Source organism: Solanum dulcamara, chromosome 10 (genome assembly GCF_947179165.1).
Source record: "Solanum dulcamara chromosome 10, daSolDulc1.2, whole genome shotgun sequence".
In the NCBI taxonomy this organism is placed as follows: domain Eukaryota; kingdom Viridiplantae; phylum Streptophyta; class Magnoliopsida; order Solanales; family Solanaceae; genus Solanum; species Solanum dulcamara.
This window is the reverse complement of record NC_077246.1, coordinates 5751053-5777060: the sequence shown is the minus strand read 5'-3', so window position 1 is coordinate 5777060 and position 26008 is coordinate 5751053. Positions and strand designations below refer to the sequence as shown.

Here is a 26008-nt window from a genome sequence, read left to right as displayed (position 1 = left end):
ATTGATGATTAAAACTATAGAGTACATGCTCCTTATATATGAGTGAATTGTAGAGTCCTAAGCTAGTTATAATTAGAGTCCTACTACAATAACCATTACTAATATATGGCCTAATTTGATTGGCTATAAATTGAAGTGTACCCTTTATTGAAGTGTTGTACCTGTTCTCAACCACATGTACTTCTTTTTCTTTGTATAAAACACCTGTACTTTAGACATTAAAAGATAATATGAAAGACTATTCTCTCAAGAGCCGGAGAAAGTTTACTTGGGTGAGTTATCTTTTTCCTTTTTCCCCTTTCATGGTTTATTTTTCTGAAAATTTGTGAACTAACATTATAAACTCTGTTCTCATTAAAGAAGTACTGCATTAGACATATAAATGGTTCCCTGGTAAAATCAGACGTAGAGCGACAAAGAATGATTCAATGTCTTGAAGCAGCAATAGAAAGAAGGGTATCTGAGGTTAGCATTAATGATTTACTTTCCAAATCTTTTTAGATCCATTGTTTGACATATATTCAACTCTATCTAGCTTTTTAGTGTGTAAGAAGGCAAAACTGGTAGTTGTAATTGGTGCTTGAATTCACTGGTGTCAACTTATACATTTTACCTTGTCTATGTCAGCTAATGAAATTGCCTTAGCAACGATAGTGATGTACATATGTACTACAAGAATTATACCATCCTGTAATATGCAGTTTTGACTTTAAATTTTGTGGTCTTGTGTAAACGCTGCAAGTCCGTTGTGTGATGTTGTTTTAGATCCTGATGTGTGATTTTGTAAGAATTCTCTTTATGTGTGTGTTGCTTCGTATTAAGTTATTTTCGATCAATTTTCCTTTTTGATATGCAATTGTTTATACTATTGAAATAATATTTGTCTACAAAGTATTCTAGAGTTTTACTCTCTGCTTAAATATATTTTCTTCTCATTTTGTTGCTCAAGAATTTAGGAACATAAATCTTAAAAGAGAGAGATGAAGTATTGGTTCAATTCTATTCTCCCATTGTTTTAATGAATTTTCATGTATATACTTCAAAGTCGAGAGAGAGGTGAATAGGAAATAGTCGATTGAAGTATTGCTGCAAAATTTGTTCACTTCTTTCTAATTCTTATTCATCTCATGTTATAGTGAAGAAGCTCTGGTAGAGAGTAGACGTTGCAATTGCTGAAAGCTTTGAGAAGATTCACTGTAGCAAAAGCAGCTGTCGAGGAAACCAAAACAATAAGAATTGTTAAAGTTGGATTGTGCCTCTGCTCTAACGCGTCAATTTTCTTTTCATATTTTTCTTCTACCAAGTGACTTGTACTCCAGATTTGAATGGAAGTTTAATACTTCTTTTAATTGTGATATGCTATCCCTTTTGGTGAATGTTCTTTCATAGTTTAGCAGCACACGTTTTTCCTTTTAAGCATATTCTTACTAAATTTACATTTCAAGTTTGGTGAAAAACTATTTTTCTTTGTGAATGCATTTCATTTTGCTTATTGCTTTAAGCCCACTAGATATCTATACTTGCTTACAGTTTAATTTAGTTACTTTTCAAATATATATATAAAGCTTCAGCATTTTCGTTCTACTTAGTATACTTTATTCTACCCGTAATGATATAGGCTCGAATCATTGACATTTAAAGCCCCTAACAATATGAAATACTCATCCATGAATTTGGCTTATGTTGCAGGAAAAACTAGAGGGACTATGACTGGAGTTTCGAATGCAGTAAAGGAAAAGGCAGTGGAAGTATTCATTAGTGAGAGGTATATAATATGTATTCTTACATTCATTTTTTGTATAGTGACCTATTTATATATTTCAAGTATTTAGTTTGCTTATAATTTAAGACTATGTATAACACCTGTTGATTGTAAACAATAGTTCTCTCTACTCTCATGTATTTGATATGTTCTCATTTGAAAGAGAGAGTTCATATATTTTTTAAGAAGAGACTCAATTAGACCATACGGTCTTATTTTCCTTGCTTAGGGGAAAATCACAGTTGATTGGTTGTAATCTTATAAGTTTATATATATATGGATCTGGCCTAAAGCACACTATTACTTTGTCTTCCATTGTAGGTGTCCCTTCGATGATTGCGCTTAGTGAAGTTCTTACCATGGAAATAATAAGAATCCATACAAACATAACCAAACATTCTATGGACAGCTTCAATCGAATGGCACCAATGTGATGCCGTGTTCGTCCCCTTCAATCGGTGGCCTTGTTAGCACGGCTGTCTCAATTTATGTGATATAAATAGAAATTAGAAAGTCAATTAAATTATAGTACTTTTTTACAAAAAATTTAAATAATATATGTTATTTTCTTTGTCTCAATTTATGTGGCACTGATAAAATTTTAAAAGTCATTTTTTTATATAGCTTTTAATATTTAATTTTTTAATTATCGTGATCTATATGGATAGAGTTTTTTCTTTGGAACGGACATGTTGCTACTGAGTATTTGTTCTTTTTACAACTTCAAATCGGATTGATTGGAAGCTTCTAATTCTTTTTGTAATTGAATTTCTTTCCACATTACTCTTTTTTCTAGCAATTGGTAAAAAATAAAATAAAATAGTTTTTGGGTGTATGCATTTATTGACAATTTAGGCGTTGTGAGATTAGAATTGAAAACGTAGGTACTAAATTGCTTAATCAACTCTATTTACATTTTATTTTTCTCACATTCTACTATATTAGAAGACTGACTTATATATTAGGGTATCAACATATGTGCTTTAAGTCAATAATCAATTTATAGAGGGCAATTTTATCATTTAATTAATTGTTCTATTCTTAATATTACTCCACATGGTTTTGATTGCCAACTCACTGTTATAGGTGGCTTTCACGCCGAATCCCTATGTTCTTTCTTTGTTTTTTCTCTCTCTGCTTACTCAAGAAATGTATGTATGTTATTTTTGTGTCTTAATTTTTGTGATATAGATAAAAATTAGAAAGTCAATTAAATTTTAATATGATTTTTAAATATTTTAAATTATTAATTATTATAAATTATAGTACTTTTTATACGTAATTTATAAATAATATATGTTACTTTTTTTGTTTCAATTTATGTGACACTGATAAAATTTTGAAAGTTAAACTTTTTATATGTCTTTTAAATATTTTAAGTTGTTAATTATTACGATTTATTGTATTTTTTATACTTTTACGTAACATGTTTTTAAAACTATTTTTAAGTTGTCAATCATCACGGTTAGTAGTATTTTTTATACAGTTTTTAAATATATAAACTACTAAAAATAAGACAAACAAATTAAAACAAAAAAATCATCAAGTAATAACAGATATATCCTCAAGCTGCTCAAGGCATGACGATCTGCTGCCTACTTGAGTAGCTCACGTGGCCATAGAAGAAACAACGTGAGAAGCAAGCATGACGATGAAGGACAGCCCGGTGCACTAAGTTTCCGCTATGTGCAGGGTCCGGGGAAGGACCTGACCACAAGGGTCTATTGTACGCAGCCTTACCTTGTATTTCTGTCAGAGACTGTTTTCAAGGCTTGAACTCGTGACCTCCTGATCACATGACAGCAACTTTACTAGTTACTCCAAGACTCTCATATGTTGCTTCTAATATAGTAAAATATATAAAACATCATTCATTGAAAGGGAGTAAACATAAAATAAAATAGATGAAGTAGTAGCTTCTTCTTTATACTATTCAACGTGTATGTACAAACTAAAAAGAAAATAATGTAACATAAAATGAAATAAATGAGTAGCAGACATTTTTCATACTACTCATGAGATGGATTTCAAATGACAGTTTTTTTCATTACAACTACTAATCAAGATATAATAATAAGATTAAGAATAATTATTTCAATTAGGAATTCTTGGATTTAATGATGTTTAGGATCAGGTCCTCCGGAAATATTCCTCATGTCTTTCTTGGCTTTTATCGATTTTCTTAATCTCGAAAATAAAATAAAATTTTAATTATCTACAAAATTTCATACAGATTCATATAATATTTTATCATATATATAATAGGTATAGAAATAAGTTCTCGCTCAAAGAAATATGATTGTAATTTTCTAAGAAAATAATTAAACTTGATATCAACAACAAAAAAATCAATCCCATAAATGAGAATCAAAGTTCCAAATACATACATATTTCAATAAACAAATTTCTGATTTACAAATCAAAACAAAGAAAACCAAATTTAAAAATTTATTAAATAAAAATTCTTATTTCTTACAGAAAAATATCCACAATTAAAAAAAAAAGAATTATCACTCCTTTCAATATCAACGAAATTATCATTGACCGTACAAAAAAAAGCGTAAAAGAAATATTTCTTAAAAAATAAAATTAACTTGGACAATCACATCTATTACTGTGTTGGATCTATATTGAATACATTTCATGTTTGAATTACAAGAAGAATAGTCTAGCAGCAAAAAAAAAAAGAACAAATATAAAGTAGGAAACAGTAGATTTCTGGTAATAACCAAATGAGGAAACAAATTAATTGTGAGAGATTGCATCATCTTTCTCTCTCTCTACAATATCTCTCTAGCAAAAAGCTCCCAATAAAGGCACTTAAGTCACAAATACGAAAATGGGGGGACCCACCTCCCAATGCTGAAACATTTCGTTCGAAAGATAGGATCGTAGATCCTGTCGATACGAACGTAACGCAAGTTACGACGACCCGAGGATCCAAACACAACTCCTCCAATTCACCAAACACTGATGCGATCATTGTACACATATCTGAGGAGGAGCTGCGAGCAGCACACAAAATCATTGTTTTGCACAAAGATGGATTGATTCGAGTCTCAAGAGTGGGTGCAAATGATTCATCATCACTTGGACTACATACAATCGAAAAATTAGAACAAATTACATCACCAGTTGTGAGCACTGAATTTTCAAAATTTGAGCTGAAGAACACAGTCTAGCCGGACAAGCGAATTGAAATTCGAACAAGTTCCGGCGATATTCGAGACGTCGGACCTACTGGGGTTTGTTCTCCTGGTCAAGACGCGTCTAATGGTACAAGTTTCACCGGCGTTGGAATCGCCGGCGAAAACTTCGATGTCGGCGCCGGAGCTCCGGCAAGTATATCCCATCAAAATGAATGCCAACATGCTAAGCTCGATGAGGAGAACCTTTCAGGCATCAAGAACCAGCTCGAATTTCAACCACAGGCTTCGAATATCCATTTCGCTACTGAACGAGAAGAGGTCGCCGGACCTCTGGTTAACCAATTGAGCCAAGACCAATGCCAAAAAGTGCGCGACAGTGTAGAGAAGCTTCCTAGCTATATGGCTAGTCTCAAATCACTACCAAAAGATTCAAATTTGAAAAGTCGTCAAGGCGACAATCGTGATGAGACTGCCGGAGCTCCGGTGAACAAAATGCTGAGACACCAATGCCAAAATGTTCCCAAGGCTGTTGTGACGCTTTCTACACAAACCACTGACCCCAAATTATCTTCAAAAAGTTCAAATTCAAAAAGTCGTCAAGACTTTTCCGAAGGAGATTATCACAGTCACAGTGGTATTCGAATTGAGGAACCTACATTGGCTAATGATCACTATCAGTACCTTGATGATTGTAGTCAATCCCACAATAATCAAATAACTTGCAATGATCCAATGCCAAAAATCTTAAACCATATCTGCAGCACTAGTTCGATCACATGAGCACAAGGTAAGTTTTCTCCTTCTCTTGATTTCAATATGCAGGGTTAGTATGTGTGTTCTCCTAATGACATTCAACTATCTCCTAATCATATTGATCTTCCTAATAATCGTGGGCAAGGTTTGGAAAATAATTTGGTGCCTAGTGCTGATGTGCATCATTATCATACTAACAAGAATAGTGCAGCTGGCATAATTCTGCTTCTATGAATGTTGATGTTAATTTGTTCAAATCCAATGGAGTAAATACACTCCTTGGTACTGCTTCTAACAATCCTATGCAGGGTAATGAGCATAACACTACCAAGCCTAATTCTAATGCTGAGACCTTGACCACCAACATACTCCAAACTCACAAAACTATAAGTACTCCAAGTACCTTCCCAAAAATATCCTCCAACTTTGATAAGCCTAGACACAAAAATCAAATCCCTAAACCTGTTAGTACCCAACCTCAACAACCTGAAAACAACAATAGAAATCCTCAGAGAAATCAGTTCCCCAATAGAAAGGAACAGGTCCCTCACCCTGCCCCCTACACTGTGATCCAAACCTTTGCGTCTAAGCTTAGATTAAACCAAGCTAAGAATGACACCCCTCTTGAACTATCTACTCCTATCTATACTACTAGACAAGGGTTACCAGCTGTGATATATGACAATGATGACTTCATGATTAAATTGGCTCAAAGATGCAAATATACTCTTGTTGGAAAATTTAGTAACACCATGCCAAAGGTGGAACTCATAAGGAGAAGTTTCATCCTCCAAACACAGCTTGTGGGAGGTGTTAAAATTGTCCATTTTAATGCAAGGCATGTATACATTGACCTTGAAAATGAAATGGATTACACAACTATGTGGACCAGGCAAAGGATGACCATTGAAGGGCAAGTTATGAGGATACAAACTTGGACACCAACCTTTAGGCCTGAGGAGGAAACTCCTATAGTTCATGTGTGGGTAGCACTGCCAGAACTCCCATGGCATTGCTATGAAAAGGAGTTTGTTACTACACTATTGGCCCCTGTTGAAAAAGTCCTCTTTATGGATGTTGCCTCTATCCAAAAGACAAGAGGAAGTACTGCCAAGGTGAGAGTTCAAATCAACCTTACCCAGAAGAGGCCTCATCATGTCTTGCTTGGCTATGACAAAAGAGATCCAACTATTGGAAGATAGCAAGAACTACAATATGAGAATGTCCCTGAATATTGCATGTATTGCAAGCATCAGGGGCATATGGTGCATGTATGCAACATAAGAAAAAGAGATGAAGAACAAAAGAACAGAAAAGAAGTAGAAAATGAAAAGAAAACCAAGAGCCATGATGAGAAAGACAAAAGAGAATAAGTTCATCCACCACCTGCCAACCTACAGGTGCACAACAATCCTTCAACAACCAAAGTACCACAACAGCCACAAAACACTATGACTAGTAAGGAGGACAATGGCTGGCAAACTAAAAGAAGAAAACAGAACAAAGGACCTACCAATGTGCAGCAGCACCAGGACATCAGAACCACAAGAGCACTACTCAAAGGTAAGTATGTACCAGTGCAGCAAGTCAATGCTGGTCCAGGTAAGAATGCTACTCCTACTACTACTTCCAATGTTTATGTTGATCTTGTTATGCAAGATCAACCCACTAACCAAGGTGCAGGAGATACAAACAACCAAAGGAACTCAATAGTGAAGAGTTCATCAGTAAGGCAAGCAAGTACTACAACTCAGAGATAAGGTATTGACTTATCTCTCCCACAAACCCCTTCCCCTCATATTAGATGTACAAGTAATATCTTAACAGGTACTACTCAAAGGACTAATGTTGCAAGGGACTCAGGTATTGACTCTACTAGCCCAATCCCCAAGATGCCCCCAATTTTTAATGTTGTTGATATTATTGATGCTGAAGTTGTTGGGGGCAGGATGGAAGTGAAAAGGAGGCACACTCTAACCTGCAGGAAGGGGTAACCATAAGGGGAAGGGATTTGTCTCATGTTTTGCATGAGAACCAAAACACTGACCTTAGGAGTGACTCTAGAGCAACTGCAACCACTGAGTACAACAATATCAATGATCCAGCCCAGCCTGAAAATGCTAAAGGAAATGGTACTGCACAGGATTCTACTTTGCCAACTCCTAAAGGCTCTATGTCTAAAGACTTGGGGTCTCTTGCTAGCACCAGTGCCAAATACTCTACTGCAAAGAGGAACAAGTTAAGTAAGAAAAGGAGGGATGCTATCAAGAAGAAAATTGATGAAAAAAATCATATCGAGGGAGTTCCTAAGTTTTGTCACAGCATGACTATGAAACAAACTCATCAGCCTTGCCAATAATTTGTAATTGATGATGATCAAGTGGGAATGGATATCACTACCCTCCAAGCCGATTGCATTCTCACAACTCCTATTAAGTCAGCAGGTGTCAATACTGAAACACATACTAATATAGCCAAGACCAACTATACTCTCAACACTGAGGTTGATGAATATGCAGTGTGTGTATCTGAGAATGAAGAAGATAGTGATTATCAACCAATGACTGACTATGAGGATGAGGATATTGTGAGTGAACAATTGATTAAGGCTTTCAGCCCATCTAGGGACAAGGTGTATGAGGATGAGGTCCAACAGGTTGCTAAGTCCCAGGGATTCTCTGATGAATATAGGGTCACTCATTCTGAAGACGAGGAAGACCATGACCATTGGAAAGAGGCACAACAAGAAGATCAACTGGAGGCATTCAGATCCATAATGATAGCTTTATTGCAGAGGAAAAGTCAGTAAGACAAGGAAGAGAATGATCCATCCTCTAAAAGTAAGCAAACAAAGAAGAAGACTAAGAAAAGTATCATCAGCAGTTCTGATAAGGTTGTTCTCAACAGCAACATCAACAATAGGTCCAAAGCTCACAAACCTTAATGATTAGTACAATTTGCTGGAATGCAAGGAGTATTAATACTCAAGGGGCCCTTGACAGGCTACAAAAGTTGAAAGATCTCCATAAGTTGTCTATTATAGTAGTGCTGGAACCATTCTCCAACAAATCCCAAATTGAATTCCACAGAATTCAGCAAGGTATGGATAATGTTATGTCCAACTCCAACAGCAAAATCTGGTTATTCTGGAACAAAGACATTATATGCAATATTGTTGACCAGGATGAACAGCAAATGACTTTTGACATTACTCATGTGGCTTGTCCTAATAGCTACCTCATTACCTTTGTATATGCAAAATGCAAGGACTATATGAGAAGAGACTTTTGGGATAAGATGTTGCAATTCTCCAGTAAGGAGAAGCCTTGGTGCACCATTGGAGACTTCAATGATATTATAGATGTTGAAGAAAACATGGGGGGCCAGCCATACAATGTGACCAAGAGCTTTGAGTTTATTAGTGTGATAGAAGCTTGTGGACTCACTGATCTGGGGTTCTGTGGGCAGAAGTTCACCTGGTGCAACAATAGAGAAAAAGATGCTAGGATTTGGAAAAGACTTGACAGGGCCATGGTTAATAAATCTTGGTTAGAAGTCATGCCTGTAATAACTGTCAATCAATTGTCCTTCACAGGATCTGACCACTGTCCTCTACTACTTGAAAGCATGGCAAAACAAGGTAATGTTATCAAGTATTTCAAATTTCTAAACTGCTGGACAGACAATGTTAATTTCCTTAGCACTGTAAAAGCATGTTGGGACAATCCTGTGGAAGGAGATCCAATGAGAACCTTCCAACAAAAGCTGAAAAGAGTTTCTAATACTCTTAGTAAGTGGTCAAGAAATGAGTTTGGGGGCATCTTTGCTTCAGTAAAAGAATATGAAGAGCAGGTGAGACAAGCTAAAGAAAAAATAATCAGTGACAATATTGAAGAGAACAGGTCCAAGCTACATCAGATCAATGCTCAGTACATCAGATATCTGAAGATAGAGAAGGCTATCTTAAAGCAGAAAACTCAACTTCATTGGTTCAAAGATGGAGATGCCAATACCAGCTATTTTCATGCTATTATCAGAGGAAGAAAAAGAAAGTTATTCATCCATCAGATTAGTGACTAACATGGCAATACTATTCAAGGTGAAGACAATATTGCAAAAGCAGCCATAACACACTTTAAAAAAATATTCAGTGGAGAAGAGAGACTGATCAGGGAAGATGTTCTTAAATACATTCCAAAGATGGTTACAGAGGAGCAGAATGAGAGCCTGCAATCCTTACCTACTATGGATGAGCTGAAGAAAGTTGTATTGTCTATGAGCCCTACATCAGCTGCTGGACCAGATGGAATGAATGGGAAATTCTTTCATTCATGCTGGGATATCATCTGTGAAGACCTACTGAGATTAGTCCAGTATTTCTTCAATGGACATAGTATTCCCAAGTTTATTTCTCATGCATGCTTAGCTCTACTTCCTAAGAATGAGCATCCTAACAGCCTCTCAGAATACAAGCCTATTTCTCTCAGCAATTTCACTAACAAGATCATTTCTAAGTTGATAAGCCTCAGAATTGCTCCAATATTGCCTTAGCTAATCTCAGATAATCAATCTGGATTTGTTAAAGGTAGGAGTATTTCTGAGAACATAATGTTAGCTCAAGAAATCATCCACAATATTAAGATACCAAAGGCTGGGGATAATGTGGTGATAAAGCTAGATATGGCCAAAGCCTATGATAGGGTCTCTTGGTCATTCATTTGTATGGTCATGAGGAAAATGGGGTTTGGAGAAGTGTTGATTGATATGGTTTGGAGGATTATGTCAAACAATTGGTACTCAGTCTTCATTAATAGTGCAAGGCATGGCTTCTTCCACTCTACAAGAGGACTCAAGCAAGGAGACCCTCTATCCCCTACTTTATTCATCATTGGAGCTGAAGTTTTGTCTAGACTTCTCAACAATCTTCATCACCATTATTTATATACAGGATTCCAGATGGAAAGAAGAGGTCCTCAAGTAAATCACTTGAGCTTTGCAGATGATGTGATCATTTTCACATCTACCAGCAACTTCTCACTTACATTGATTACCAAAACTCTTAAACTGTATGAAGTTATTTCAGGACAACTTATCAATAAAGATAAGAGTCAAACCATGATTCCACTGAATACTCCCTCTGATGTGGTGGAAAGGGTCAGCAAGATCACAGGATACAATTGTACTCATGGCCCAATCACTTACCTAGGCTGTCCCCTATATATAGGAAGACAAAAGACCATATATTTCTCTAGTATGGTTTCTAAGGTTCTAAGCAGGATCAGGGGATGGCAGACTAAAATGTTAAGCTATGGAGGTAGAGTCACCTTGGTGAAATCATTGCTGCAATTCATTCCTATACACCTGCTGTCAGCTATCAGTCCTACCAAGACCATCATGAATCAAATCAAAAGACTAATTGATGACTTCTTTTGGGGATGAGAAACTGAAAGAAGAAAATATCACTGGGCCTCTTGGGATACTCTCAGTTATCCTTATGAGGAGGGTGGTATAGGTGTTAAAAAATTAGAGGATGTGTGCTTATCCTTCCAATATAAACAGTGGTAGACTTTTAGATCAAAGAAGACACTATGGGGGGAATTCCTTAAAGCAAAATATTGTCAAAGGGCTCATCCAGTCATAAAGAAGTGGAACACAGGACAGTCCCTCATGTGGAAGCACATAATGAGCAATAAAAGAGATATTGAGCCTCATATACAATGGAGAATCAAGTCTGGAACAAGCAGATTTTGGTGGGATGATTGGCTAGGGGTAGGTCTATTAGCTTACCACAATGAAAGTCTCCCTAGTTTGAATAACACTACTGTCTCTGAACTAATGGAGAATGGAGGATGGAAGGCAGAGAAAGTAAGGAAACATGCACCCCCTCAGCTGGTGTGCAAAATTCTCAGCACTCCCATCAGCTATATTCTAAATATGCAGGATCAAGCCATCTAGAAGCCTAACTCTCATGGCAACTTCACTTGTGCATCATCTTGGGAGTTAGTAAGAAAGAAAAAGACAAGATCTCTCACTAACAACAACATATGGCACAATAGCATTTCTTTCAAGGTCTCTTTTCTTTTGTGGAGAGCTTTCAGACTTAAGCTACCCACAAATGACAGAATTGTGGCCTTTGGACAGGAGCCTGTTGCATGCTCTTGCTGGTATAAAGCAGGTCTTGATGATGTAGACCATATCCTTGTTTCAGGCTACTTTGCACAACATATTTGGAACTACTTCTCAGGGTACTGGGGTCTACAACACAGCAACACTCCTCTAAAAAACTTATTGATGAGGTGGTGGCTAATCAAAACTAACAATGAGCTTCATAAGTTAGTAATGCAATCCATCCCCATTTTTGTGTGCTGGAATCTATGGAAGAATAGATGTGCATGCAAGTATGGAGGCAAGAAGTCTAATGCTACTAGAGTAATATTCTCAATATCCAAAGATCTATATATGCTTATCTCTACTGTATATCCATATATTGATTTGCCAAGTAAGTAGGCAGATTTGGTTACCATGGTTGAAAAAAGCCAACATGAGTTGAGAATAACCAAAGTATGTTGGACTAAACCACAGCCTACAATGATCAAGCTCAACACAGATGGGAGTGCCCTTAACAATCCAGGAAAGATAGGGGCAGGGGGCATTCTTAGGGACCATAATGGAGTGTTGATATATGCCTTTGCATCTCCAATATGCTTTGATTCTAATAACCAAGCTGAAGTACAAGAAGCTCTTATTGGTATTCAATGGTGTCTACAACATGGCCACAGTAGGGTAGCCGTGGAAGTAGACTCTGAGCTACTAATCAAGTGGCTCAAACAAGAGATGAAACCACCATGGAATATTCACACCTATCTCACTGAGATACAGTTATTGATTAGCAAGATGGAAAGCTTCCACTGCAGACATATCTTTAGGGAAGCTAATTTCCCTGCAGATACACTTTCAAAAGAAAGCCACATGAAGGACCATACACAACACTACTACAGTTTTCAACAACTTCCAAGAGAGACCAAGGGATATTACAAAATGGACAAAGCTGGCATGGCTAGCTTTAGGAGAACAAAGATGAAAAAGATCCACCAACCACCTTGAAGGATATCACTAACCATGCTCTAGTGTTAGTTTCCATTCAAGTACATTTATTCACACTTTTTTAATACTAGCTGATATATATATAATGATATCCAGGACCATTGTAAAAGGGAGAGTCTCCCTAGTTTACTGTTTTCCTAGAATAATTACCATACCACTAGAGATAAGGGATAGAGTAGTTATCTTCTCTTCTATTGTCCTTTTGTTTATGCAGGTAGTTGCAGGCATGGAAAATGTCAACCAGTAATATAACATCATACAACAATCCACAGCAACAACTATCCAAACCAGCAACACAACATCCACCACATGGAACTCCATTCAACAGCAATCAAAAAGGAAACTCTGGTTCTATTATTGTTTTCTGTTGTGTGTCTTATTGTGCAAGTTTAATGCTACTTTGAGCCTGGGGTTAGAGTTGCAGCAGCTGAGTTTGAAGTTCTTGCACCATCATATCAACAACATCACATGTAGATGCTACAGCAGCAGCAACTACATTACATAGATGCAGCAACAACAACATAAGAATGTTGTAGAGATGCAGCACAGGAATCAACAATGGGATTTCTCCTTTTGTTTGTCTATCTTGTGCAGGTACTCTGAAGAGCTGATCCTGATCATAAGGAAGGGTCTCCTCTTAGGAGTAGCTTGCAACAACAAGCATCTTAACCCCCTCTACTATGGAAGTAACATGGAGATACCTAAGGACCTGTAGTAGACTATGACCAAAATACAGTAGGGTATGATGTGCAGGGTGATTTGGACCATGTGGACCTGCACCAAGGTCTCCAATTTTGCAGGACTGCAGCAAATACTATAGGAGAAAGACCCAATAAGTCTCATCTCAAACGGATAATTGGAGACGTTAGGCAAGCGACCTTGAAAAAGTTAGTTGTCTTAAGCCTAAAGAGGGAGCATTTTGCTATTTAGAAGTTCCAACCTGTGCAAAATGCCTCAAAATCTTGCAGGACAAAAGAAAAGCATGTTTGTGCAAGTCTCAAGGAGTTTCATCTCAATCGGATAATTGGAGACGTTAGGGGAGCGACTTTGAAAAAGCAAACAGGCTCCAAAACACTATTAGAGGTCCTTTCCTTTTTGCTAGCTTGTGCAAGTTCTTTCTTGCCTTTGTTTGTTTGTTGTATTGTTGCAGGTTGCTGGAGTGCTACATCAACATGCATTAACAACAACTACATGGAGGATATCAAAGATACAACCACCAAATCAAATAGAAACTCCAAGACTGCTACACAAGGCCCATCATGGTTTTTCTGTCTGGTTGGCTGTTCGTTTTTCTTTGATGGTTTTTGTGTAAGTACAACACCTGATGGGGTACCTTAGCAAATAAAAGGCATCAACATAGAGACAAGAACCTTACAAGCTAGGACTTCACCAACACATCAGCTCTCCACTCAAGCCAATTCCCTCACTGCAACACCTGAAGTAGACCCTTTGCATCCCAAAACTCCTCAAGCTCATTGCTTCTTTACTTATTATGTGCAGGCACATAATAAACAACTACTAGTTAATAGTACTAGTTACAGTAGTTTGTAGATTTATTTGGTTGTGTGGTTTATTGGTTTTGTTTGTCTGTGCAGGTCCATAAATCCTCACACTAAGGGAGACAACTACTTGGCTTACTTGGACCTCATCATCACAGCAACACTACTACATACCAGGTTCCTGGTCTCAACACCTGCAATAGCTTTTATGCACCCCAGCTACACCTTTAAAGTTGAGAATGCTTGGGTTCTCAGAGCACCAGCAGCCATCAGCATCCAACATATGTACCAATAATTTGCAGCACTCAATGAGCAACTACAAGTCATTACTATTTCATATATCAGTTTCCAGATTTGCTTGTTGGGAGAGGCAATAAGGAGTTGGTTACAGGAATGCAGCAACCTTCCTTGGCTACTTATATCAAGAAGTTGCCTGTAGGTTTGCAACAACCATCACACCTCCCATACTTGTTTGGCTCTTTGGTTGCTTGGTTGTGCAGGTACACAAAGTCTCAGACAAAGGGAGACAACAGCCACACAGGCAAGGGCCTCACCTACTCCCATCACCTCTCCATGCATACCAAATGCATTCTTTCAACACTTGCAACAGCTCTCTTACATTCAAGACTCTTGGAACTCCTTTTTGGTTCATGTGTGGATGTGCAGGTACACCCCTGATCAGCTTCGACAGCATTGGAACTATGCAAAATGCAAGGCACATAATGGTGCACATCCAATCAGCTGCTCAAGTCAGGGAGGCATCACATACAAGTTTCACTACACAACTTCTTTATCTTTCATGATCCTCAACAACAACTCCAAGGCTACTGGCTGCTATAGCTTCATTTACTTCTTATCCTTTCATCCTCCTTAACTACTCATCCTTATATTGATGTTGTTGCATATTTCCTTGGACTTACTTGGTATGACAAGACTAAAAAGGACAAAGATGAAAAGAATTTTCCCATCCCATGCGAGATAGAAGTTTCATATACTTTTTTCTTCTTCAATTTAGTTATGTCTGATACGTAGCATAGTTGAATAGGAATAGTGTAGGTTACTCTTTTTTTTCTCATGAAAGGGGAGAGTCTCCCTCATTTATGCTTTCCTAGTCGATTTGTACCGGGAGGAGTCCTCTCATAGGTTTACTGCTTTCTAGTTATAGTTAGCCTCTCTTTTGTATCGGGGATGAGTTAGCTGACCTTAATAGGTTAGCCGACTTATGAACCAACATAGGATCGGAGGTAAGGTTTATATCCCCCTCCTTGTATTTTTATTTTGTTTATTTATGTTAAGGCTTGGGGGTGCTGCTCAACCCCTGACTGTGCACGAGAGGTGGAAGCCTCGTGTAGGGTCTGTTCCCTTAAAAAAAAATTGTGAGAAACTCAGAAAATAATATATAATAATTTATTAAATTTGTTAGGTATTATTAGTATTCTAATGCTTGGAGTTAGAAAACTAAAGAATTAATCATATTAAGACTAGTAATAAAATATCTTAAATATGTCATTTATTCAATTTTCTCTTTTAAAAATGTTATATACGACTTTATAAATTACCTCTCCAATTTTTTCCCCTTTAGACCCAATCCAAATGAAAAAAATAATCCAATTCCTCTTGTATTCGAGATTGAATAAAAGGAAGATTGAGTTTTTTTTCTAGTTGAGTCAATTTTGGAAGGATAATAAGAGGAAGGGTTACAGAAAGAAAAACCCCTTTTGTTTTCCACTTGCTGTTGATCCTGATCACCGTCTTATTTGCTGAGAGAGATTAGGGTTGTGTGCACCAAAATCAATGGCTGCAACGACGGAGAAGTGGGCACTTTCTGAAAAAGCGGAGATGATTGTGAAGATCATATCAATGACTTAACCGAAAGTCGAGTACGTCAAGCATACTATACCCAAACTCCAGTATGTCCAATATCACCATCTAAGCATCTCAAAAAGGAGGAAACTGAAATTTTGATGGAACTGGTTAACCGAGCTATCCAGGAATATAATGAGAAAGATGGCAATGTTTTCAAGTACAAGGTTTTGAAGATTGAAAAAGTGAATTATTCAGTAGGAGGAATGTCTAATACGTATTGAATGACTGTCAAAGTATAAATCTCACTGTTGAAACAAATCCATGATGGTGTATGTAACGTCTATATGATGATAGGGAGATCTTTTGTTGCAGGCCTAGAGAAGAGGCCATTATCGGTTTGCCAAGTTGTGACACTTGTTTTGGCTTGCTGTTAGAGAAAGCGTGTCACGGTAGGAAAGGAACATATATAGTTATTTAATTTTCATAGATCGCTCTATCATTTGTTTTAGTTTTGCATCACTCACTCCAGTGTTGGATTCTTCGACATTGATGACAATTTCGATGGTAGAGTATGACCATTAAACCATCTCAGAATTTCAATGGTAGGGCTGAGGTGCTAACCATTTCATCAAGGATTATAACGACAAAGAGTGCAATGTATATATGCACCTTTATTTGCTTAAAAAGGTAAATATGCACTATCTATTAGACAATACAACAACAACAACCTAGTGAAATCCCACATCGTGGGGTCTGGGGAGGGTAGAGTGTACGCAGACCTGACTCCTACCAATGTAGGACGGCTGTTTCCGAAAGACCATCGGCTCATCTATTAGACAATGAGAGTATATATATACACACACTATTAATTAGACGATAAAGATATACATACACTACTCTTTTTAACGAAAAATATACATGTTTTAAATCACAAGGTTAAAAAAATATGTTTGCCCCTGATCTTTTCTTATATCAACTCCATCTTAACTCGTAACTTCCCTAAAAAAACAGTTAGAGCCTGGTAGGAGTGGCTTTTGGCTTTTAACTTATGGCTTTGGTTTATTTTTGTTATTTTGGCTTAAAAATAAGTGATTATAAAGGCTTTTTAATTTTACTCAAATACTTCAAAATTGCTTAAAAACACTTAAAATAAATCAATTCAAACAGACCGTTATATAGTTCATGCATTAAAAGGCAAATAAATAATGCATCATTCATTAATAGGCTGATTGATATTAATGCTTTAAATGTAAATTAATAAAAACTATAAACGTTTTACTTTATTGTAGAACACAGTCAGCTATATATAAATCACACAATAAATCATATTTCACATAGGAGAAGAAAAAAAAAAGTTAGTAAAGGAAAGAATATAATTAATGGGTTCTCTAAATAGCACAAATTTCATTGTTCTTTCTCTAACAATTCATTTATTTCTCAATATTTCTCAATATTGTATGGCTCTTGATACAGAAGAGGTGCTAATATCAGCAACAACACTTGCTTTATTAAAATCATATCATTCAAATGAGGGCAAAACTGAGCATGACAAAAATTGTAATAAACAATTATCATATATATACACAACAGGCTAGAAGCTGCACTCAAATACAAAAAAGAAAAAGATTTACATAACGTTTCAGCCTTAGCTCATGAAGCTCAAAACTCTCTTAATAATAAATGTCATGGAAATGAAGATTTAGGAATGCTTATTCAGATAATTATAGAACTTAATATGGTGGACTTAAATATGGAGCCATGACACACATTCATGCATAAATTATATATACTTAATTACAAAGGATTCAATTTAATCACAATAATATATATATATATATATATATATATATATTATTATTATTATTTTATGGTTATGTTGATTAACTTTCTTAATTTTGTTGAGTGTGACAACTGACAACTATTAATAGTTTTATTTTCTTTGATTTGCTCTTTTTGTTTTCTTTCAAAGCTTCATGCGATTCTGTACTCTTGTTTGCTATTTTTACTCATTAATCTTACAATATTCAACTGCTAATAATTGAATCTAACGAATTAAGCTAAGAAGCATGCTCTTGATCTGATACAAATTTAACTATATATACCATTTTTTCAATAAACAATATTGTCGATCACAAATTCACTATATAATGTACCTTACTTATTTGGCCTTTTAATATTTTGACTTAATTTTACCTTTCAATCTTCATACATATGCTAATTCATGCATGTTGCAATTCAAGAAAAAAAAAACAAGAATAGGGGAATAATGCACTGATGGAAATACTCACACCGTTTCATTATTTGACTGAGTACAAATTTTAAGATTTTTATTTTAAAACTTATGATCTTAAATAATCTTTTTTTGAATATAAATTAAAAGCACACAATAAATGATAAAATGGAAAAGTTCAAAGTTATGTTATCTCTAAACATATTTTAAAAATCATTCGTTTTGGAAGATAATAAGAAAAAATAATGTAACATAAAATAAAGTAGAGATATTTTTCATACTACTCAAACATATAAAAAGAAAATAGTGTAACATAAAATGAAACAGTGACATTTTTCATACTACTCATGAGATGTATTTCAAATGACATTTTTTCATTAAAACTACCAATCAACATATAATAATAAGATTAAGAGTAATTAATTAACTAGAAATTCTTGGAATTAATTAATGATGCTGAGGGTCAGGTCCTCTGGGACTATTCCTCACGAGCTTGTACTTTCTCTCTTGGCTCTAATCAACTTTCTTACTCTCGAAAAGAACTCGGAATGGTTCAGTTAGCTCTTTTTTTCTATGTCGGTCGGATTCTTTAAAAGTGTTGTTGTATTCGTGACGATGCACTATTTTTAGAGAATTCAACACACATTTAAGATCACAAGTTTTAAGGTACGTTTGGTATGTGTCAAAAGTTTGGTAAAGGAAAAGGGAAATAGAAGTACAAAATGTATGGTCTTTGTTATGCGACATTTTTAAAATGTTCTAGCCACATAACTTTTTTTGGCCGTATAATACGAGCTAGCTTCTGTACGTTGCATCATAATTATGAGCACCATGATTACACAAATGTACAATTTCCTTTGAGACATTTTCATAGACTATAAGTTGTATGAATTAATTTAAACTGAAGAGAGTGTTGCTATTTATGGACATAAATCTCTAGTATATAAATAGATAGTTTTTTCATACAAAATTGGAAGTGCACAAGCAGCATATGTCATTATTTCATTAAATTAATTAATTTGCATTAATTAGAACAGTTTGGATGTATCTTAAGATAATGACTTACAGCAAATTTCTTACGCCATATGAGCTTTAAGAACGGATGTAGCTTTTGACTACGATTTCATTTGAACTCATAATTTTCGAACACAGAGTATAAATGTATATGTATAGAAGCGGATATATGAAATTAAACAAAGTTTACAAATTCTTATAATGATATCAAATTAATACACCAGAATAATTAGTTTCACGGATAAATATTTAATAATTTTTTTAATGTACATACAAAATTTATGCAAAAACTATTATGAATATGCTCCGGTATATGTAAACCCTATTGAAATCTCAACAAATATTAAATCAACAACTATGATATTAAAAATCTAAATAAACCTATTAAATTTAAAGTCTGAATTGGCCTCGGATAAGCTATCCATATTTTTGTGGTCTTAGGGAGGTAAATATATAATTCAACCTAGAATTCATACTTAATGGATAAGTATTTCCAACTATACACTCATATTGGTTTCTGTTAACACGTATGAGAAAGTAGAAGCTTGCTAACTCAAAAAAATAATTATATATATATATATATATATATTATTCAACCTAGTACACTTTCGAACATTCGGGAAAAAAAAATCGAACACGAAAAGTTTCTTAGACATTCTAAGATTCATATTTGTACTATAATAATTTGGTAATTATGAGTGAGTGTCGAGTCAGCTTTTGGCCTTCTTAAAATCTCGAACAAATATTGGAACAAGAAGTTCAATATTAAAAAAGGAATAATTTCAAATATATTACAATAAATATAGTCATGTTTTATTTACATAAAAAATAGGTAAAATCATAGAACATATACAGTGACTATACAATATAACTTGCCAAAAATCATAGAAAATATACACTAACTATACAATATAAATTATTATATATGAGTTATACACTAAATATACATTATAATACAATCTATACATGAATATGATAATTAAAATGACCGAATAACTGTCTACTAATTATCCCTATTAAAAATCATAAAAATTAAAATTTAAAATTTGAATCGGCCTCTGATAAGCTATCCATGTTTTGTGGTCTTATGGGGGGGGGGGGGGGGAATATATAATTCAACCTAGTAGACTTTCGAACATGAAAAGATTCTTAGGCATTCTCCGATCCATATTTGTACTATAATAATTTGGTAATTATTAGTGAATGTCGACTCAGATTTTGGCTTTCTTAATTATCAACTTGGATGTGGTGCGGTACAAGATGACCTTGAAATAGAGCTATTTTATAATTATTACAATCCCTTGTGAGGCATCGAAGGGTCACCATCTTCATTTGACCTTTAACGCAAGCACAAAAATGTTTATCGTTGTAAGTACACTGATTGATACTTGAATCAATGGTCTATCGAAAATAATATATATCCACTCATAAGATAATGAGGATGGAGTTGCCTACATACCACCCTCCCAAACTCTATTTGTGGATTACACTGAATATGTTGTTATTGTTGGGTGTTTGTCCTGACTTTCCTAGAATAAGTGGGTTTTTCTTTAGAAAACACAAAGTCTTCTTATTTGGCTAGTCTTTTTTCTAATAGGAAAATGTTTATGAATCTATAAATAGAGGTTCATTCCTTCTAATATGGTAGTATTCACAATATAGTCCTAGGAATTTTGAGAGTTTTGTGCGGGAGGAGAAGCGGTGAGACACAAGTGTTACGTTAGTGCTTGTGTGAACCTCTTTTTATTCTGAATTAATTGTATGAGGTTATTTTTTTCGATATTTTGTACACTCATATTTATATAGTGAATTGCTTATCTCCTTTTATGGATTTAAGGTCGATTGACCGAACCACGTTAAATATTTATGTCTCTTTTGATATATTTTTCGTTTGTCTTCTTACTCATGGCCTTTCGAAATTTGCTTCATGACACCAGATTATTTCGGTCCTAACAATTGTAGCCACATCACATCACATCACATGTTGTATATAGCCACATAACATGGTTGATAATTCTATTAGGTGTATGACAACAACGACATGTGCATACAAACAAATCGAAGATTTGAAATTTTTAATTAATATATAATAATAACTAGGTTTTACCCAATTAAAAATATTTTATAGATCCGAACAAGGATACTATGATGATTTCTGAGCCAGAGACGAAATTTCAAGAGACACTAACAGAGGCCCAATAAGGGACTCTTCTTGGGCCCACACAGCCCAATGAATTGGTAATAGTTAAAGCCCACTAGTCTTTATTAGGAAAAATTAGTTAATTACGCTCCTTTATTTATCATATTTTTTCATCCCTCCCATTATTTCAAAAATCCAATTACATTAATTATGATTCATAAAACCTTAATTAATATATCTAAATTACTAAATTAATTTATCTAAATTACCACATTTTTTGAAGAATTTCTTTAAATCGAAAAAAAAATAACTAACTCGTGATTCTTAAAAAAACTACTTACTATTAATTCATATTTATAATCTAAACTCAAAAAATCTACTTAATATTAATTCATATTCATAATCTAAAAATTGACTTGTGAGCCCACAAAAAATTTTGTGAGCTTCCAAAAATTGACGGGCAAGTCCACCAAAGTAGGGCAGACTTGCTCGCCTTTATAGAGTGTGTTCGTTTCGTGGGTGTTGGCACGATTCGCCGGTCTCTATACGATCATTAGCGAATCGCCTTATCACCCCCGACAGGACGAGTTAGCCCATTGAAAGCACTACGTTTCAACTTAAATTAGAGAAAGTCTATACAGCCAATTCGGTTCTTGTCGATGTGGGACAAAATGAGTGCAAATGAAAGCATCCAAATTCCACTTAAACTCTTCTTATTGGTAATTGAGAGAGCAGCTGTCCTGTTTGACTCATTGGTCCTGAAAATGTGTGGACAAATCACACATTGCCATAAATTCAGGGCAAACACCCCCAACACCCTATTAATCCCTTAATAATTAGTTGGTCAATTTTCTTTATCACCAACTTCCCCTTTTGAGATCATTAAAAAAAGCACATTTCAAATTAGTATCACAAAATGTACATAGAAAAAACAGAGAAATAGTCTGAACATGGTATGCCACATATAGATATTAGGATTGGATAGACAAAAGAAATTGGAAAAAGGACAAGAGGCAAAGGGTAACAGGAAAGGAAAAGGTCAGGAGATGCTGGATAGCCTCTTGAACATTGACAAATTTGAATACCATAATCTTGTAATAATAATTCTAACATAATCTTCTCCATTAATGTTGAATATGAATGTGTTATAAGAACAACTCTCATGACTTGGAAAAGATCTAAAAGAAAATGAATTTCATAAAAATATTAATGGTGATTATCTTTATTTCTCTCTGCTTTGTGGCTCATATTTCATATGGAGATTTGATAGATGATGTTTGTCAAAAGACTAATGACAGTAATTTATGTGTCAAATCTCTCAGAACAGATCCTAAAAGTGCTTCTGCTGATAAAAAAGGCTTGGCACGAATTATGATTCATTTGGCTCAAGCTAAAGCTAGCGACATTTTAAGCCAAATCGAAGTGTTGCAAAAGCAAACAAAAGAACCTGTTCTAAAGCAATCTCTTGATATTTGTTGGGACGGCGGTTTCTCGCTATTCAGATTCAATTAAATATGTAGATTCAAATGACTTTGATGATATCTTGAGTGATGCTGGCACTTGCGATGACACATTTACTGAACCACCTATTCGCAAGTCTCCAATAAAACAAAAAACGAATGATTTTATTCATTTTTTTATTTAACTTTAAGTTTCTTAATTCAATTCAAAAGTTTGTAAACCCCTTGTCACAACAATCATTTATGCAAACTATTTTTAGCTTTAAACTCTTTGTATATACTTCTAAAATGTCTTTGATGGTGTTTATATAGAACCTAGAGATCCTCCACAATGATTTCATAAGCTAGTAGATATATCACTTTGCACTAAAGAAATGATAAATAGAATTATGTTTTTGGATCAATTTAGTTTGTCTTGATTATTTATCTACTTCCATATTATATTCATCTATTTTGATTTTCATATTTATTAAAAGTAGGTATTCCATAATAGTTACTATCGTAGAAAATCAAGAAAAATAATTAAGTTTTCATTTTATCCATGACATTAGGAGAATGATAATTTCCTTTTACAAGAATAAGGGTGCTATCCTAAATTGTAGCAATTATAGGGTATCAAGCTATTAAGCCACACTATAAAAGTTTGGGAGAGAGTTGAGGGGTGAGGGTGAGGACGAGTGTGTTATTTTGAAGAACCAAATTGGTTTTATGTTGTGGCGATTGACTACAAATGTCACTCACCTTGTAAGGAGGGTGAGGACGAGTGTGTCTATTGTATTGTGTTATTAGTTAAATATTTTATTTTGATTATTACTTAGATTTTATTGTATCGTATCACTAAATCTATCTATAAATGACAACAAAAAGTTTCTGTGTATCCGCCGATTTGGTGTGATCGCGTTGTTATTTCGCATTTGTCTTTACTTGTTATTCAATAATCCTATTTTATCCTTTATCTTACTTTTTATTAGTAGTTCTGTCTTATATCCTATTTTTCTTGTAGTTTATCCTTCAAATCATTGATGTACGACATTAGGTAGCGACAAGGATGAACTCAATACGGAATATGAACCATAAAAGAAAATACCTATTAAACGAAAAATAATACAATCTATTCAAGCATTGAATTCATCACAATAATACAGTATAATATAATATAACACAATATAATATAATATAATATAATATATTATGAAATAATATGTAACAACCATCGAAACAGTATGTAAATGTTTCACAAAATAACATTTAACTTCTCATTGAAGAGATAGAACATATGCTATTGTGCAATATTTTTGTATTAATGCACAAATCAAATGGCTAGAGAAAACAACAAAGCATGATAAAAAGGACCAAAAACAACAAAGCATGATAAAAAGGACCAAAACAAAAACAAAAACAAAATAAATGGAAAAAACTTTCAGGATTTTCAGGAGTTGTCTTCCCACAGCATGCTTTCCCTTGGCTTTGAATTAATTGGATTATATTGACCTGTATATACCAAAAAATAAAAACAAACACTTAATTATGATATAACTCCATAACCGTATATAAATGTCTTGATATGTTTAATACTATAAGTTATGATAATCTTTTTTGTTTTTGTTTTATGCACTGTACATAGACGTGACCAATCAAACATGACATAAAATAAGGTATTTTAATATATTTGGCGTTCGATTAAAATAATTATAATCACTATAGCCAAATATATATTAATTATGTATATAATATGTATATTCTGTGTATATAATACATTATATGCAAAAACTATTAATATTTTGATTGTTATTTTGGTGAGCGGCTATACATATATATGCATGGATCGATCCCTAAAATAAAAAGAAGTAAAAATCAATTACAGTAATTTCTACCTAGAAAACTTATTTAAGAGTGTACACTAATAGTATAAAAATCTTTTAACACTATACGTAGGTCCATAAAAGTTATTTAATTTTTTTAGAAAAAAAAAAAGAGGATATGTTTCTAGGAATATCTACCTGTTAGAAAATATTGCTGGTTGAATTCATTATAGACTTGTTGTTGAGGCACAATAACTATAGAGCCATTACTATTTTCTGTTCTTAATTTTTCAATATTTTGGACATGATGTAAAGGATTTATAATCTTATTGTTATAAGATGACCATGATTCCACATTTAAATTCTCATGATTTATATAATTATCATTCCTCTTAGTATTAATATTCCATCCATTAATCAACCCTTGTGTTGTTGCTTCATACACCATGCCATTTTTATCAGTATTATTATTATTACTCCCAGCTTGCAAAATTTGTTGGTGGTATTGGCTTTTGTACAACTTGAGTTCCTCATGAACCCTTTTGTACTCTCCGTACGGGCCTAAAACCGGGTCTTTTTGCCTACAAAATGCTTCCCATATGAGTGATTCAACCGCCCTTCTCCGATCATCTTCTTTTAGATTTTTCACAATTTTTGTTATGTTACTGACCCCGAACACCTTGTGTACCGCCTTGAATTCACGACTTTTCTCAGCGGGGAAATAAGGAGCTAATACACAATTGTCCGTACTGCACTTCTTCCTTTGATGCTTGCACGATGCACATGCAGCTGTTACGCTAGGCTTTTGCATTTTTTTATATTGTCGTGAATTCAATTTTAATCAAAAAGAGAGTAATAATTTTTTATAAAAATTATTACTATGCTTTAATTTGTTGGCTGGAAAACTAATACAAAAGGGATTTAAAGATTACTTATATACGTAAATTATTGTAAAGTGCAAGAAGAAAATGCACCTATAGTCAAGAGCACGAAAAGATGGCCATAATTAAAGAATTAGAATAAAAAGGACAATAGGTTGATAAATAGGGTTGTATATAGGTAAATCACATGAATAGTAAGTGCATGACACCAAGTTAATTATTTTAAAATTTGTATACTAATCTTGGTTATATTAGTAAATTATTTTATATGGAAAAAAAAAAGATTCCTAGTTAGAAGATCTCATTTGCATGAGACCTGTCAACTGAATGAGATATTAGACAAAATATTGCACCATTTTCTCTTAAAATAGGATGGTCTTTAACGTTTGTCGCTCATAGTTAGTGTTA

General features: G+C 34.4%; 1 protein-coding gene and 1 long non-coding RNA gene across 2 annotated transcripts; one reads left to right on the top strand and one right to left on the bottom strand.

The window, feature by feature from the left end:
• Positions 1-238: 238 nt before the first annotated feature.
• Positions 239-2201, top strand: LOC129871298 (uncharacterized). The gene is made up of 5 exons (XR_008762232.1): positions 239-272; positions 361-465; positions 1137-1244; positions 1690-1765; positions 2084-2201. It is a non-coding gene; the product is annotated as an uncharacterized LOC129871298 (long non-coding RNA).
• A 22078-nt stretch (positions 2202-24279) lies between these two features.
• LOC129871599 (LOB domain-containing protein 2) lies at positions 24280-25608 on the bottom strand. Its single transcript, XM_055946554.1, has 2 exons — positions 24918-25608; positions 24280-24408 (listed from the first exon to the last, which is right to left on the bottom strand). The coding sequence occupies exons 1-2, from the start codon at positions 25528-25530 to the stop codon at positions 24347-24349; spliced, it is 675 nt and encodes a 224-aa protein (XP_055802529.1). The 5' UTR covers positions 25531-25608; the 3' UTR covers positions 24280-24346.
• Positions 25609-26008: the final 400 nt, after the last annotated feature.